We start from the raw sequence: 16,857 nt of genomic DNA, 5'->3' as shown, positions 1-16,857 counted from the left end.
AAAAAGAAACCAAAAATTTTTGAAGTTACTAATAAACGTTTACGCAAACCGTAACTTCAGTATTTCTTGGAAGAAGATAGTCTAAAAGTGGCCGGATCGGATCGCTCGTAGAGAAGAGAAAAGCAAATCCCGGCATTATAATTATTATTGCGCATTATAAATCTGGAATTTCAGAGCTGCTTGGTTTATTAATACGGTTACCATGATTACCTTGTCCAGTTGCACTCTGTCCATCACCCCAGCCTCCCTTGGAGTTACAAATGACGTCATCTCTTTTCCCATCTGTGGAATCAATCTCTCAATTCGCAAGCCATCAAGTACTGAGTGACCCGCGTTCCTTATGCCCAGATCTCTCCCGGCCTCCATCATTTCACGGTACAAAGAGACAGCAAACTGTAGTATAGAAAGACGTAAGAGAAGAATTTAACAGTGTTTGCGATAGTTGTGCTGTGCTAAAGAGGTCACTACAAAAACAGGGTTCGTAAATAGTTTTCTGGATCTTGAAGATTAGTTTAATAATATCCAAACTTCTCCAGTAATTCAATACTCTATAGGAACCCGGTAAATAGCCTTGGAAAATTAAATACGAGTGTAAAATGCATCGGAAACCATAAAGAGACGCAAGGTGTATAAAGAGAACTTTTAATCGCACTTTTGCATTAAAGCGGCCCTGAATCCTGTCATGTGACCTTCGGAGGCGAGAACAGAGCATACATCACGTATGCCTACTCATTACTATGAACATGCGCCAAAATTAGGAATTCCCAAATTCACAGAATATACAAATAGGAGCCTTCGAGTCCTTTGTTGGAAAATGGAAAAATGAAAATTCATTATTAGTTACTGCACGGAGTAGGGGAGGGAAAACGGATTGAGAGCTAGGCTCGCTTAAGCTTTAGATTATGGTTACAAGTGCAAATTTTTGAGAACCCTAAACCAAAAAAAGAGTTGCCTGTATCACAGATAACTAAAAAGTTAACTGAACACACAAAAGGTCTTCATATACAGGAACCCACCTCAGTAGGTACCAAAAGCTTCCAGTCGTTTTTCTGATCGCCAAAGTAGTTTGTTTTAAACGTCTTAACACCTGAGGCAAAGCCTAGGTCAATTTCCTGCGAAAAATAAAAATCCAAATGCAATTTAATGCGGAGGTCGGCTAATAAAATTCTTCTAGTTTTTTTAATTTTAATCTTTCTTGTTTTTACAGACTTCATGTTCTGTAAGAAAGGGGAAGACAATCAGTCGAAACGCGCTCTAAGGAATAAACTAAAACATGGCCATCTCCCATCACGTGGCTTTGTAGTTCAGTTGATAGAAGTGCCCAGCCAAAGTCTAGTGACTGCTGCTTTGTTTGTTTTTTTTGTTTTGTTTTGTTTTCAGGTATACCATTATGTCCTTCTTGCCTGTTGATTATGACTTCATACGTGATTCTCTAATTAAAGTACCTTTACTTACCTTTACAATGTTTGCCGGGAATAGGTTCTCCTTTAAGGGGGTCTGGGTCAGAGTTTGAAGCAGCTGAGTCGAGTTTGGGCCCAGTACTCCCAAAATAGCATATTGTGACTGAATGTTACGCAGACTGATCGCAGAGTTGGAGGGGATGTTATGTGAAATCATTGAGTGAGCAGCAGTTACTCGCTCTGCATCGTCCAGCATAATTATAAATCTGGCGATTTAAAAATGGATGAAGAGTGAAAAGTACGGCTGAAACACACAATGATGGAAGGATAAAGAGAAAAACGAAGGCATACAATGACTCAAGGCAATTGGGGATCTAATCAGGGTAGTATCATTAGCTTTCTATTTTGAAGAAGTTTCCTTGCACAACTCCTTTTTCAAAAAGACAAAAAGACAGTTCAAAAGTAATTAAGGGGGTAAGTTTTTAAAGTAACCGTGGTGCCGCGTCGATTGAGAGTTTACAAGATAATTTGGTTATCAATAGAGTTATAATGTAAATTGGTCACCGTAGAGAGTTTTAAAAGCTGACGATTCGAGCGTTAGCCCTTCTTCAGAGCGAATAGGGCAACTGATGTTTGTGTGTAGTTTATATACCAAAAACTGGAGCTACACTCTTGGTGGGAACACGGTAAGGCGAAAATCAATAATAAATTATTTGAATGGAGTGCCCATTTGAAAGTTAAATTCTGTTTGAGAGTTTTGCGGCTTTCCAAACTGCCTAGACGTAAGGAAGGCCGCAGACTGCCATATACTTCTTAGAATTTGAGTCGAACCTCCTGCAATAATGGTTGAAAAAAAGAGGCCCACCTATTTTGTGCTTCTCGTATAACGGTGCAGCTCAGCTCTATTCCCCCGCGTTTGTTCAGTATCAGAGTACGCACAGAGCAACCGACTGGTATAGCCACATCATTAGAACACAAAAGCTGAAGGAAATGCTCCACCTCGCCATCCGCACTAGACTAAAAACATAAATACACATAAAGTGTTACCACTTAACCCCATACTCCCTAACATCAACATTCATATTCTCCATACGGTCCTTTCTACATTTTCTATGGTAATGGACAAGGAGAATTTATCTGAAAATCACGAACTCCTTAAACTGATGATCATTTCCGTTATTATCATGGTTATTAAATCCAATGGTGATACTGCGCGTATTAATTAGAAGCCAAAGCTTGTACCTCAATTTCAAACAGACCAAGAGCAGTTAAGTCCACCACAGCTACCCCCTCGGTACAAGATTTGTACTCCACTTCTGTACAGCTTAGCCAGCCGGGCTTGCCAAATCCATTCTCACTGGGGTGGTCTAGGTAAAAACAAACAAAATTCAGTGCTGCGTACAACCTGACTACTTAAAGAAGTAGGTTGGGTTATTCAAGGAAGCGTTCAAAGCACATCCAAAGAAATCATGAACCTCTAGCCTACGTGTAGGCGTACCCTTCCCCCCCCCCCAAGGTGAAACGGAAGCGAGAGAACGTCTACGCAAACCATGGCATTAATCGTGTTCCGTGACGCTATTCGAATTTATGCAAATAATGCCATTTGATAATTTTTTTTTACGATATTTTTTTACCTCGCCTCCGTTTCACCTGGGGGGAGGGGGGGGGGGAAGGGTACGCCTACACTTAGGCTAGAGGTTCACCCACAACTAACAAATGTTTGTAGCTCGCATTTTTGTGCAGTGTTAGGCGGCGGAGCAGCGAGAGGTTGTTTTCCTCCCAATTTTATTCGGTCCCAAGCCTCTCGCAGCTTCGCAGCTGAGTTTCGCGGTTCGGTTCAACGCTTCGAAGTGCACTCGAAACCACCAGCTACGCAAGTTCTCGCCATCAAGTGCTCACGGCACAAAAGAAAAAAGTTGAAATAAGAGTGAATTGCGGCGAGTATGAAAAAGAAAGTGTCTGTCAGGTAAAAGTAGCATTAGCATTTCCGCTTGGTTTTTGTTTTGTTACCTCGAGTCAATCGGCAAGACTCGGCGCATTGAAGCGTCAAGCTTCGATGCCGCGAGAGAATTGGGACCAGATACAGTAATTCGCCTATTGTCGCTTCATAGCACACACAAAAGCGCCACCTACGCAGACTAGCTTAAAATTACATTACCTTCTCCCGGAAGTGCAAACCACTTGGGAACCTCCCACCCCATCTTCTCACTCCATGATGCACCGGCAGCGCTTAGCTCTGGGAACAATGGCGAACATCTGAGCCCGCGCGCAGCCTTTCTCTCTGAATATGGGTATCGTAGCAAGTAGTGCCAGGCGAGGGTCTCTTTCACGCACTCTCTTAAGAAGCGTTTGTTGTTGTGGTGAGGTGCAAAACGACGTATGTCTACACCTGAAAGATCCATAGTAGGTTCCCCTTCAGTGATCCAACCGGCAAGGGCCATCCCAGCTCCTCCCGCGCCAGCAATACCACTAGAATTAAAGCCAGCAGCCACATAGAAATTGCGTACCTTAAAAAAAAAAGTGTTCTCAATAGACAGAAATTGACTTTATTACTCCCAGTGACCAAATGGGAACTTCTTCCCACCAAATCGATAAGGTTTCAAACGGAAAGGAGACTGGAAGGAGAGAAATGTTAAAGGGGGAACGATCCTTGATTTAACATGAAATTCTCCGGGTTAAAATTATTAGAAATGCGTGGCACAAAGTTGGGAGAAGTACGATTTAGATCTTCGGAGTGAAAGGGGTTACTAACAGCAAGAAAGGGTCAAGCTTGACTTCTTTAAGCTGATAATAACCTCTCACCTTACGAAACCTACAGAATAGAGGTAAACCAAGGCATCAAGAATCAACGAAATTTATGAGAGTAACCCCATAGATGCAGATGCAGACTCTTACAGCGGAAATGCGAGTATTCATTTGTCTGAATACTCCAAACGCCCTCCCAAAGAAAATCTTATACGGTAGAACGCCAGTTACGAGAGGCAACTGAAAGTTGATTGCTTGTTGGAGGATTGTATCAAAGACCAGATCTTTCCACGAGAGACGATTTTATTCTAATTAGAAGCAGAATTCGCTTTTAAAAACATGAAAAAATGTGTTTAAGAGACTAAAAATGAAAGAAAAACAGCACTGTGGTGGTTAAAAACACTTACTAGTGATTCCATTAGTGTGTGTGGGCTAATACGAGTGTTCACTGCAGACTGCCTGGAATCTGGTGGAAACGACTACCCCTTTGGAATTCCTGTACAAAAGCTTCCTTTTTTGTTTTAATCCGATCATAGTAATTTCCATCTTACTCTGTTCCTAAAAACCTGTAATAGAAGATCGTGCGTACCAGCTAAACATGATCTGTGTTCATTTGATTCCAAACCTACCTCAGGTACTTCCCCCAACAAATGTCGTCCATCCGGAGTGAAGCTCTCTGGACCATTGATCATTTGACGAATCTCGGCCTTCTCCATGAACGGGAAACGTTGAAGCATGTTATCCATTAGCTCGCCTAAAACAAGAGCAGTTGGGAGAAAAAAACAGTTCGAGTCTAGTGTAAGACCCCAAACAGTCCAAACTGCCAAACCACATATTCCAGTTTCCAGGGAGTGAAGCGATCCTTCCCACCCGGATGGGATGCTAATCTATCGTAGTTTTCCCCCACATCCCCACCCCCCCCCCCTCTCACGGCCAATTTTTTAGACTTCCCTAACAATTCACCAGTACCTGTTATTTCACTGTGTAAAAAGACGCACCGTGAGAGTTCCGTGTCACACTTACAACAATTTTCAGTTGTTTGAGACGCGACGAAAGTTTTTGAAACCTTTTGTTGTCACAAGGAATTGGCTCCGTTTCCAATGGCAACTTGTCGTTTGACCTCTTTTGGCGGGCTTTCATGATTGACGGTTGGGATTCCGTTTCCGTTGGAAACAAGGAAGTTACCCGAGATAACGCCGTCATTTTTATGGTGAAAACCTCGTGACCGAACATTTTTCGCATCTCGCTCGACTGATAATCGTAGTAAGAACAGCAAATTGCGACCAGCCCTGATCTAGAACCCGGAGTCCAGTGTAAAAACCATCGTGGTACCGCTTCTCCAACACACAGCAGAGAGTGAGGTATTTCTATTCGTACAACAGTAATTTTTGAACAGTTTCACAAAATTTTTAAGTCTCTGACTCACCCTTAACTTAGTCGTTCTGCAATTATTCCAGTTGCACCAGCTATGTAGCCAATCTAAGATTAAACTACGAGCTCGAGATATCTATGGATTTAGGCCATTTGTTAGGCGCAAAACAGCACCCAACGGACGAAGAGCTGCACCGTATCACAAATCAGGTTCGACTCTGAGTCAAGTTCGAGTCACGAGTCAAGTTTTCTTCTCTGTTTTTGCTACAACGTTTTTATGTGTCTTTTTTCGATTTCGGTGTCAAAATGATGCACCAGAGAAACAACAACACCTAGTTTTAAGCTTAAAACTTGTAATTTTTCACAGCAGTTGGCGAGTGTTATTCCTGCACTAGTTCACAGCTGCGATCGAAGAAGTGAACATAGGCATCTGCGAGTTGTCCTCACAGATTCCGACCTCTTTTAATTACACACACCTGAGGCAGAAGTCCCATCTCCACCAAAAGCCTTCTAAACTGACTCAGAGTGTTAACAAGAATCTCAGAATTTCTAGTACTCGGCCGCCATTTTGTTGCATCCACTGGGCTTCCATTAAAAAACAAGTTAAGACTACATGCTACCTGATTCACTCTGTTGTGGAGAGAATGTATTAGTTTCCTGTGAAAGGTTTGCCTCACCAGGATGATCATGCTTTACTTTTCTTCATTTGCTCGTGATATACAGGTTTTACTTGTCAAGATTTTCGAAGCCTCACTAAGTTTCGAGACATAACGTCTGGAGTTCACTTTGTTACCGTGCATCGATAAGACGGCGAAATTTATACGAGTCCATATTTTTGTAGTTAGCGCATCAGTTGAGGTTATCATCGGGGATCTAACATGTCCTAACGGAGAATAACAGCCTTTGAAACGTTTTGTAAACTTCGTGAAAATTCTTTAACACGGTTACAGCGCCGAAAGAATTTGTAATGCAGGAATTCGGACAGGGCTATTTTCTTTGCCCCAAGCTCGTAAAAAATGAACAATACTAAAGAGGTTTCATTTTCAAACTTTTGATCCCTTTAATTGTCTTCTTCCCGTTATACTCACTGAAGTGATCCCAGTTCTCCGGGAGTAGCTGATATTCAAATCCTTTAGGGATTCCTTCGTGGAAGACGGGAAGAGCATTTAATTCAAAGCCTCCAGCCATCAGCCCTCCGCTCCATTCACGTATATAAATCTGGCTATCATGATCTCGAATCACCGGCAACATGGAGGTCACACCTTCAATGGGCTTTGTCACGATGTAATAGTGCTCCGTTGAATGAAGAGGAAAATTCACCTTAGGCGCACATTTCTAACGATTGAAAGAGAAATTTGTGAGTCTTTGATCATAATTGCATAATTTTATACCTCAAAATCTAGGAATCTAAGAAAAACCTGGCAGACACCAAAAACAGCTTTAAGAGACACAAAGCTTGGGAAAATTTATATCAACTCACTCCTTCAGACAAATTGCTACTCTGACATGTGCTTGTCATAAGTAAGACCCAAGCATATGGAAGTTCTTTTTCTGCTCACATTTCAAGATATTTAACAAGTACTAGACAGAAAGGTTTCTGTCGTGGGTTCAGATTTAACCCTTTAACTCCCATGAGTGACCAAGACAGAATTTCCTCCTACAATATCAATACAATATCAACCAGAAAAGTGATGAGAATAAAGAAAAATATTAATTAGGGGATTATTAGTTGATCCAATACCAAATTCTCTAGATTAACATCACAAGAACTACATGACAGACAGTAAGGAGAATTACTAATGAGATCGTGGGAGTTAAACTGTTAATATACAACAGAGCTTTATTGGTGCATTCAGCTTTATTTAGGAAGTTAGTTCTGATATTTATGATATTTGCATTTGCTCTCTCAACCCTTCACACCCTAACATCAATAAGCATATTCTCCATACTTTTCCCTATACATTCCCTAAGGTTCTGAAAAGGAGAATTTGTTTGGTGACAATTTCCTTTATTCTTGTGACCTAAATGTTTGATTCAGGAATGACATTATAGAAAGAAATTAGATGCTAGTCACCCTTGAGATTAAAGGTTTGACACTTTAATAAAAGAAAAACAAATTTCAACTTAAGAGCTTGAAAAAAACACCAATCTAAACTCAGAGGTGACCACAGAGGACTTTCTCCTCACTAAATCAACTTATTTTCTAATAGATAGGTGAGAAAAATGAAAGAGAAAAATCAACTATGGGATATTGGTTGACTTAACCCTAAATTCTCAGAGCTATAAACAAAACAGATGTAAGGTAGACAATATGGTAAATTGACTTTCAGATGTTGAGAGTAATAGCCTATGCATAATATACAGTGACAGCAAAACAAGATGATTCAGAAATCCACTGGTCTCTTACCTGTCCTAATTCCCATGCCCACTGCATTTCAAAGAGAGAGAAAAAAAAAGAAAACATTTGCTACATTAACCCTTTACATGTAAACCAAAACATTTGTATGTATATTCTTCATGCTGTTCTCTATACATCTCTGTAAGAAACATTGAGACGTCCCACGCGAGAACGATTAACGTAACGAGATATATTGTTTTGTTTGTACAGTGCAGAAGTGATTTTGTTGATTGACGGACACGTGAGCCAAGTAATATAATCACATGTACATAATAGACTTTGATTAGTACACTTTTCGAAGCGAAGACGAGTTTTATGTACATGTGATTATATTACTTGGCTCACGTGTCCGTCAATCAACAAAATCACTTCTGCACTGTACAAACAAAACAATATATCTCGTTACGTTAATCGTTCTCGCGTGGGACGTCTCGCGTGGGACGTCTCGCGTGGGACGTCTCGCGTGGGACGTCTCAATGTTTCTTACAATCTCTTACTAAGATGCTAACAAGGAGAATTTGTTGAACAATCAAGAGCTTCTTTAGTTGGTGATTATTTCCTCTACTCTTGTGACCTAAATGTTTGCTTGGTTGTAGGGTTAGGGTTTAGGAGAAACCAGATGCTCATCATTCTTACGGGTTAAAAGGTTTATTCAGACTTATGTGCTGCACACCTGAAATACTTTCAAAATATTTTCTGTGATATGACCAGTCACACTTGAATTAAAAAAAAACACCCTGTGAAAACCAAAGAACCCCTTCTTTTACGTCTGTTTGGGTTATTCCTCTAGAAAGAATGACATTCCAGAAATATTCTTGGTGTTCAAAAATCTTGCAGTTTGATATTAGATTAATTTTTAGAGAGCAAAGTTACAGTCTACATCACAAAAACAAACACTGAAATTTCATTCTATTAATTTTCCATCAAAGAGGAAAACTATGGGTAAATTATACAAACATGAGAAAAAAAAAAAACCAAAGCAAAAGTTCTAAATGACCACCTAATCATAACTTCTGCAAACAAAACAGTCAACTTTCTAATGAGCCAAATATATTATGAGATGTTGTGAAACATACAAGTACCTTTGTCCTAGAAGGCTATTTTTGACAATCATTTACTCATCGCTTTACCTGACCAGCACAGTTGACCAATATCTCACACTTGACTGTCCCATTGCTTGTTTTTACACCAGTGATAGATTTCCTATCTGTAATAATGGACTCTACCGCAACTTTTTCAAAAATTTTGACTCCTAATGAAAAAAAATCATTTCTTTACTATTGTGTTGGAGACATGGTGGTGAAGGTTTTCATGCTGGAATTGAGGTCAAGAGGTCTTCGTCAGTGCTATGACAGAGTCATTGTGTTGTGTTTTTTAGCCAGACACTCTTGACTCACAGTGTTCTCTCCACTCCTAAGTATTAATTAAACTGAATATAAAAATTTTCAGTTCCACCAAGTATTATAATTAGGAAAACTAGTCAACATTGGATTGAAGTCTTAATTGTCATTCACACTTAATAAGTGACTTTAAAATCAATAGCATCAGTCTACTTCTTTAAACCTCCAGCTGAGCAAGATTCACAGAAACAAATCTTAAAAATGAAGAATTTAGGATTGTTTCATCTTTTTCTCAGTGTATATTTATTTCCATAGTTACTGAATCTAACATGATTCTGTACCATTTAAAGTTGCTCCTCTAGCCAACGACTGACAAACATCACTGGATGTTGCAACACCTTCACTAGGTATCCAAAGGCCTCCCTGAAAAGTAATTAAACAGGATTAATTGAAAAAAAAATCTAACGCCACCAACAAATCATAATTAATAACCATTATATTGCATGCTCATTGTTAAATATTTTGATTTGCAACCATGCTGAGACTGGAGGTGCATGGCAAAACCATGATTTGATTGTATATAAGAGTAACTATAGCTTGTGGTCTATCCTGTTTAGATCTGAGGTTTGTGTTTTTTAAAATATACACTTTTCAGACAATCAAAAGTCAATCTGTGACAAATTGTTGACAGACATAAATTTTTTTTCTGCATGAAGGTTGATAAGCAAGAGTAAAATGTTGTAACTTACCAGCACATCATCCAACTTCATTTCCAGTGGGATTAGGTTCTGTATTTCTTTTCTTGACAATATTTCACAGTCAACATTCAAAGTTCTTCAGCAAGAAAAATGATAAGTCAATAGTGGCATGATCTATTACTTATGGCAATAAATGCTGAACTTTTCCACTGTTATAGAATATGACAGGCCAAAGTAAATTGATATCTCTTCTGTAGCTGGTTCACTTGCTGCCACATTAAAGTTACCTTTCTGTGAACATATTCTCCTTCTTTTTGAATGGGAATGGTTGCATGAAGTCAATCTTGTTAACAGCTTATTTCTATGTTACTGGGTTAACGTTAACTTTCAAATGAACATTTAATTTGTTTTTGGACGTAAAAAAGGGAATCAATCCATGAGAAAATTTTTTGTCAAGGTATTTGTTTGCTGATGCCATAAGCATACGCAATGTGAAGAGGAAACACATTTACACAATTGAATTAAATAAGACAAATTTACTAGTTATGTGATTGAAAATATCAACAATACCTTGCAATGGACTGCCTCTTTTTAAAAAAAGTCAAACGCTCCCCTGTTTGTGCCAAGGCCAACCCACCACATCGTTTAAAACCTAAAACAATTAAAAACAAGAAACAGTAACATGTCTCTTATGACTTCGATCACAGGGAGGACCAATCAGAATCCAGTTACTCGAGACTCACTAGTAAATGTTTCAGAAACAAAAAGGACACTGTACTGTTTATGCTGAATTTATGTTTTCCAAACTGTGCGCTATCTGAATTTTTATGACATTGACTTTGATAGTGTACTAGAAAAACCTGGTTGAAAGTCTGAACTGAAACAGAATAAAACTGAAATTTTTTTTAAACATGACAAAAGAAGGCTTGTTATGATATTTAATTAGATCATAATTTAACCCTTTACACCCTAATATCAGTATTCATATTCTCAATACTCTATTCTATATGTTTCTTTTGGTACTGACAAGTAGAATTCATTTGAAGATCAAAGCTTCTTAAGTTGGTAAGCATTTCCTTCATTCTCATGATTTTAGCGAATGATTCAGCAGTTTTACTGTAAGGAGAAATGAGATGCTGGTCACTCTTAGGGTTTTAAGGGTTAAGAACATGAAAAACTAAGAACTGATGATAAATGACTGTGAATAAATGAAAATTATATAATTATGTGAACTGCAGTTTAAGAAATGAATATAAAAGCCATCTGGCAGTAATGAACATTACTTAAGCAGTAGAGCGCATTTGGTAGAGCACTGCACTGTTATTGCAGAGGTCACAGGTTCAAATTCCAAACAGGCCTGAATCTTTTCAGGCCTTATTTTCACTACTGCTTAAGTAGTTTTCATTACTGCAAAGATTGCTTTCATATTCATATCTTTATTATCAGCTACAACAATTTAATTTATAGCACAAGAATTTCAACAATACTTGCCATGGCTCAGCTTAAGTTTGTTAAGCCTAACAATTTAATTCTTGGGATTGGGGCCTCACTGACATGCAAGGGTAGATTGTTCCAGAGACTTTCACAACAACAAAGACAAGAAATCTGTAAACTAAGAGACAAGTTTATCAGTCTGTATCTCACCTGTGCCCAGACCAGTTTCCTCTTCCAGGCTACTGTAGAGGTCAACAGAGTAACTAAGGAGTTTACTCTCAATTGATGTGGAGCGAAGTTTTCCCACTAAACCAGCCGCATGCCAAGTGGTTCCACAATTCAGTCTGGTGAAGAATGTCAAAGAGATAATGCAGTTTAAGAGATCAAAACTTTAGAAATCTCAATTCTTAAGACATGTGATTTTGGATTACATTCCAATAAGCACTTCTTAATAAACTACTTCAGTTTATCTCCTCCCAAAATTGAAAGTTTCAAATCTGGATGATGCACAAGAGTCAAAAGAAGCCTTTTACCAGCAGTCTATTACAGCATTTAAAACCTCTTACTGCTGTCTGTTTAGCCTGTGTGCAGGCTCTTGTGTTTGGGTCTTGCCCTACAGCCCCTGGTCTGTGCACAGCCTTCTATTAAAGCATTGGCAGCTGCTTATGAAAAAAGTGATTGAGATATTTGTCCATGCACATAATCCAAAATCAAACATGAAAAAGGGCACAAAAAAATCAACCAAAGTTTGAAAGAGGACCCACATTTTGCTTAAATTGAAGGAAAAGTTACCAAGTTTGCCTTTTTTTAGAGACAATGTAAGTTTGCACTCAAGCCAGGAGGGTCCATCCAGCCAGAGTGTATCCAATTCCTGTGGCAAAAGGCAACTAGGAGTATTGCTACTCCCCAGGGATGGAATGCCAGTCATTGCAGGCTACCTACATGAAAAAGTCAAGCTTCATTTCAATCACTATATAGTGTTACTTACGTTCCTTGCTCCAAAAGAAGGACATCTTTCCATCCCAGTTTGGCAAGGTGGTAGGCAACTGAACAACCAACCACCCCTCCTCCACAAATCACCACTTGAGCTTCTTTAGGTAATGCTGAGTCAGATGCTAGGTGACGAACCCTTGGACAACTGTTGGAGTCATGACTGGGAGGAATAAATGATATCTTGAAACCTTGTTCTGATTCAGGGAAGATGGTTATGAACTCCTCATAAATTAAACAAAACAGCCATGAAACTGTCAACTAAGCTAACTAAAAGGAAACAATCAGTGACAAAATTGTTGACACTGATAACCATCAAAATAGGTAAATTCCTCACTAGCAGATTAGGTTTATCCCTAAAACCCTCTTTTCCACCCCTTCTGCTCCTAGTATTATAGCAAACTGCAGTTAAATCTATACACCATTTGTACAGAACTACTTCCTTGAAAGTGGCAATGTGGGAGTTTTCTGTCAAATAATTGTTTTTATAGTTCATAAAATGCGATCATGGAAGTCAAATGGATTAAACTGGGCATAACCTGAGACTCAAGTCATATTGCATGATTTTAAACCATTAACTTCCAAGATTGTATTCTTAACTCTCCCCTCTGGCTGAAACACATTTCTTTGTAAGTTAGTTACAAGAATTTGGTATTCCATCAAGGTGACAACTGCGACCTCACAAGTTTAAGGTTTCTCATCACCTGTTTGCTGAACAATGTATAGATGTTGTAGGGAGAAGTTACATGTTAATCACTTCTAGGAGTTAAAGGGTTACTCTTTATTCAAACAAGGCCCCTTGCATTGAAACAAAGACACACTGTCAAACCATGGGAACCCCTGTCCTTGAATGATAAACCTTGTACTGGACTAAAAACCAACAGAACTGACTCAAATACACTCTTATTTCAAAAACAGACTTTAATTTTAACATAAACTACATTTTTTCCCCCCCAAAAAACACAAGATATGAATCAAAATCACTCTCTCGTGCTCTCCTTTTATTTTTGTACCACTGAACTGACCCAAAAGGGAAAGGGTATTCCTGACCAAATTTTAGTAGGGCACCCTTCTTAAAAACCCTTTATCTATTTCTGACCAAAATAGTTCATTTTCCCACCCTATTTGGAGCTAGAGCCTAAAGAAGGCATAAAGAGGCTTGCATACATCCTTAACTTTTTAATAAAACACAACTATGGAATAAACTAAGTTCCTTTTGAATTTGATTGAAGGAATTAAATCTACAAGTAAAAAACTAATGTTAAAAGGTTTACTATTTCTATGTGACATTTCAAGTAAATTCTCAGAGAAATAAATACATAATTTGTCTTTCAATATCTTATGTTTCTCACCTGTTGTAGAGGAACAGTTTGGGTAGAACCTCCTTTGTCTTTGATGGTAAAAAGTGATGCCTAAAGGACCTAAGCACTGCAAATCGCCACATTTTGTTTCTGATTCTTATTTTTCAAGGAGTATGTCTTCCAAGCTGTTTTTCTGGAGTTTATTTCTAAACAAGAATAAATAATGAATTATCTACAATAAGACAAACAGCCTTTTGGAAATTAGCATCATTGTTAGGGGCCTTGTAATCACTAGCTGAGGGTTGGTATTTGTCCTCATTCCTGGTCCCATGATTATATTCTATACTTTTTTAGAGGTGTCTGAGCCAGAATTGGGCAGAAAATGCCTATATTATCTTTGTCAATTAAGATAGACATACAGAAACAATATCTAAGAGCTAATTACAAGCCATAGACATCCAAAAATGCAAAAAAAAATGATGTTATGGGAAAACAGGAGAAGATGAAATATGCCAAAGTTTTATGACATGCAACTAACTTAATTTATGTTTTATTTCCCATTGTTGACTTTAAATTTGTTTCTGACGATTTTTTTAGCAAAGTCTCAAAGCTGACTAGTCTGTTCACTATTGATTTCTTTTAACAAAGAACTGTTTAAGGTCGATCTGTCTGCATATAATGATGTATGGGTTTGTTTGGAACTTTTGCTACTTTCTTCAATACCTATACTTTGACTTTTCAGTGACTTCAAGAAATAATAATAATAGAGTGAAAACTTCATGATTTTTGGCTCAAAGCTTGTGAAATCAGGGAGAAAGTTTCATGCGTCATTAACATATACTTCTGCCGTAAATTACCACACCCACAAAAAATTGATTTCACTGTCTTCTTAAATGTAGTCACCTGGTATTCACTCATTAGTTGCTAAGGGCCACAAAATTTATCAGAGAGGTATTCTGTTTCATGATTTGTCCAATGGGATGAAAAGTGCCAAAGGTCAATTTTTTCCAGCCAGTGTAAAATGCAGACTGCAGACGGCAGAGCAGTGGCAAAATGCAGACTGAAGACTGCAGACTAGGGGTAAAATGCAGACTCTGCTCTAAAACAACCTGCTTTCTCAAAGTTAGGCTTGCAAATTCTTTAAATTCAATGTAAACTTTTGGTGTGAGATAACAGTCAGATAAGGGTATAATTAAAAACCTCCATACAATATCGGCAGGTGAATAAAGGGGTAAGTTTCTAAAGAAACTGTGGTGCTGTGTCGGTGGGAGAGTATAGCAAGTAATTTAGTGTTAACAACTGGGTTGAAAACGTAAATTAGCCACCGTAAAGGATAAAAAAGCTGACGTTTCGAGCGTTAGCCCTTTGTCAGAGCGATTAATCGCTCTGACAAAGGGCTAACGCTCAAAACGTCAGCTTTTTTACCCTTTACGATGGCTAATTTACGTTTTCGACCCAATATCGGCAGGTGTTTGCCTTTCTTATTCCACTAAGTGTTTCACTTCAGTATCAACATGGTCCCAGTTCAGAAGATCAGATAACACTATCCACTGGATAAATCTCTATCCAGTGGATAATGCTACATGTTTTGTTATCACTTATCGGCTGGATAGCAATTTATCTGTTGGATAGCGTTTATACAACTGGGCCCTGAGGTAAATATGCAGTTGTCAAGGTCAACTATCTATGTCAGGCTTCTTGTTGGCTGACAAGGAATGCTTTTAGTTTTGCAGTGACCTGTTTTTGTTCACTGGAAAAATGGCAGTCTTCCTTAAATTGAAACAAATTAAGAGCAAGTGAAGTCTCAAGTTCCTTTTAAGTTTAATCATTACGAGAAACCAGAAATGTCCATAAATTTCAACTAAAGAACCGAGTATGCATTCTGCTCCTGGTCTGCAGTCTGAATTTTACCCTCCGTCTGCACTTCACTCCGGTCTGAAGTCTGCAATCTGTAGTCGGCAGTCTGCAATCTGTAGTCGGCAGTCTGCAATCTGCAGTCGGCAGTCTACGTTTTACACTGACCGTCAATCTTTCGGACAATTATTTAAATTCGTGTCTGCATAGAACGACGCTCAACACGCTGCTCTTTTCCATATTTCAGTCTTGAATCGAAACTAGTGTAAAATAAGGCTAAAGGAAAGATCGCCTGTTTCCATCATTTTCCCGTTTTTTCGAGGTTAAATACCCTTTGAGTATTGAAATGCTCTTTTTCGACCACTATTAAATAAATATTATCTGGCAAAATCTTCAACAAACGCGGAAAGTCGAGTGCGTCAATTATTACGTTGTTTAAAAGGCAGACAAGTTTGAACATTCACGGCACATTTTTGGTCTTAAAGATCAGGTTTAGTTGACTAAGATTTAAAGATAAAATAGGAAATCAAACTCACGTGACGTTACCACCACAAGCCGTCTGTAAAAAATCGCAAGCGCACAAAGGTTAATGTTTATTGCCGGATAAAAAAACAAAGCAAGGATAGCAAGGCATTGTGGGATGTAGCCGGCAAATGACATATATTTGTATAGGTAATCACATGATTTCGAGTGCAATTTGGAATAAATAAGCACGAGTAAATTTTTTCAAAGACTAACAAAATTGCACGAGCCCGTGCGTATATGCGAGTGCAATTTGAGGTCTTTGAAAAAATTGTTTATTCCAAATTGCACGAGAAAAATCATGTGATTACGTGTTAATAATAAACATGGAAAAATACGAGATGGTCTATCATAATCAAACATAAGCAAAGCGCGCGCACCAAGTGCAAAAAATAATTTATTCAAACCGTGCGTACGATCAAAACAATAATATGATATCTTCACATCTTTAAAGTGCAAAATAGTTCAAAGTCCGGCTAAACAGTTCAAGGAATTGTTCGTCTGTGTCCGAATCACTTTCGATGAAATGGAATCGTCGTTTCCGAGGTTTAACCATGTTTGTTTTAAATTTCGGCGTTGGATCGCTCGAGCAAAGTGTTAAGCTAGGTCGGCTCGTAATTTTCGATTTCCTCGGCAATTCCCTTCTCTAAACACCACTTTTTCCAAATGGACAACCAAAAAGCAGTGCTTTTTACAATGTTTTCGTTGTTTAAGCTGTTTTTCAGCTGCGGTGGCGAAAGAAAACCTACTTAAAACGCCGGCCATTGTTTCGCTCGCAAATTTTCAAATTTTGTTGCGACATCT

General features: G+C 38.5%; 1 protein-coding gene and 1 long non-coding RNA gene across 8 annotated transcripts in view; one reads left to right on the top strand and one right to left on the bottom strand.

Annotated features, from left to right (window-relative positions):
- LOC113665954 (pyruvate dehydrogenase phosphatase regulatory subunit, mitochondrial) overlaps positions 1-16,857 on the bottom strand; it is a 31,759-nt gene that overhangs the window by 2,734 nt on the left and 12,168 nt on the right. For 3 of the 7 annotated variants that reach the window (XM_089199786.1, XM_089199788.1, XM_089199790.1), the window contains 17 exons: positions 16,068-16,090; positions 13,729-13,883; positions 12,375-12,539; positions 11,597-11,730; positions 10,523-10,604; positions 10,004-10,088; positions 9,596-9,677; positions 9,045-9,166; positions 7,924-7,944; positions 6,605-6,851; positions 4,775-4,899; positions 3,559-3,907; positions 2,643-2,767; positions 2,266-2,417; positions 1,456-1,666; positions 1,017-1,112; positions 211-393 (listed from right to left, as the gene is read on the bottom strand). In XM_089199786.1, the coding sequence (XP_089055912.1) occupies positions 211-393; positions 1,017-1,112; positions 1,456-1,666; positions 2,266-2,417; positions 2,643-2,767; positions 3,559-3,907; positions 4,775-4,899; positions 6,605-6,851; positions 7,924-7,944; positions 9,045-9,166; positions 9,596-9,677; positions 10,004-10,088; positions 10,523-10,604; positions 11,597-11,730; positions 12,375-12,539; positions 13,729-13,820 (2,271 nt within the window). In that variant the 5' untranslated portion in view covers positions 13,821-13,883; positions 16,068-16,090. Of the gene's footprint in view, positions 1-210; positions 394-1,016; positions 1,113-1,455; positions 1,667-2,265; positions 2,418-2,642; positions 2,768-3,558; positions 3,908-4,774; positions 4,900-6,604; positions 6,852-7,923; positions 7,945-9,044; positions 9,167-9,595; positions 9,678-10,003; positions 10,089-10,522; positions 10,605-11,596; positions 11,731-12,374; positions 12,540-13,728; positions 13,884-16,067; positions 16,173-16,857 lie in introns of those variants that run through there. The other 4 variants (XM_089199787.1, XM_089199789.1, XM_089199791.1 and 1 more) reach the window with 2 other exon arrangements.
- LOC149047900 (uncharacterized) lies at positions 5,286-13,711 on the top strand. Its single transcript, XR_016184812.1, has 2 exons — positions 5,286-5,506; positions 12,198-13,711. It is a non-coding gene; the product is annotated as an uncharacterized LOC149047900 (long non-coding RNA).

This window comes from Pocillopora damicornis, chromosome 3, assembly GCF_964200805.1.
Source record: "Pocillopora damicornis chromosome 3, jaPocDami1.2, whole genome shotgun sequence".
In the NCBI taxonomy this organism is placed as follows: domain Eukaryota; kingdom Metazoa; phylum Cnidaria; class Anthozoa; order Scleractinia; family Pocilloporidae; genus Pocillopora; species Pocillopora damicornis.
This window is presented reverse-complemented; position numbering and strand designations above follow the sequence as displayed.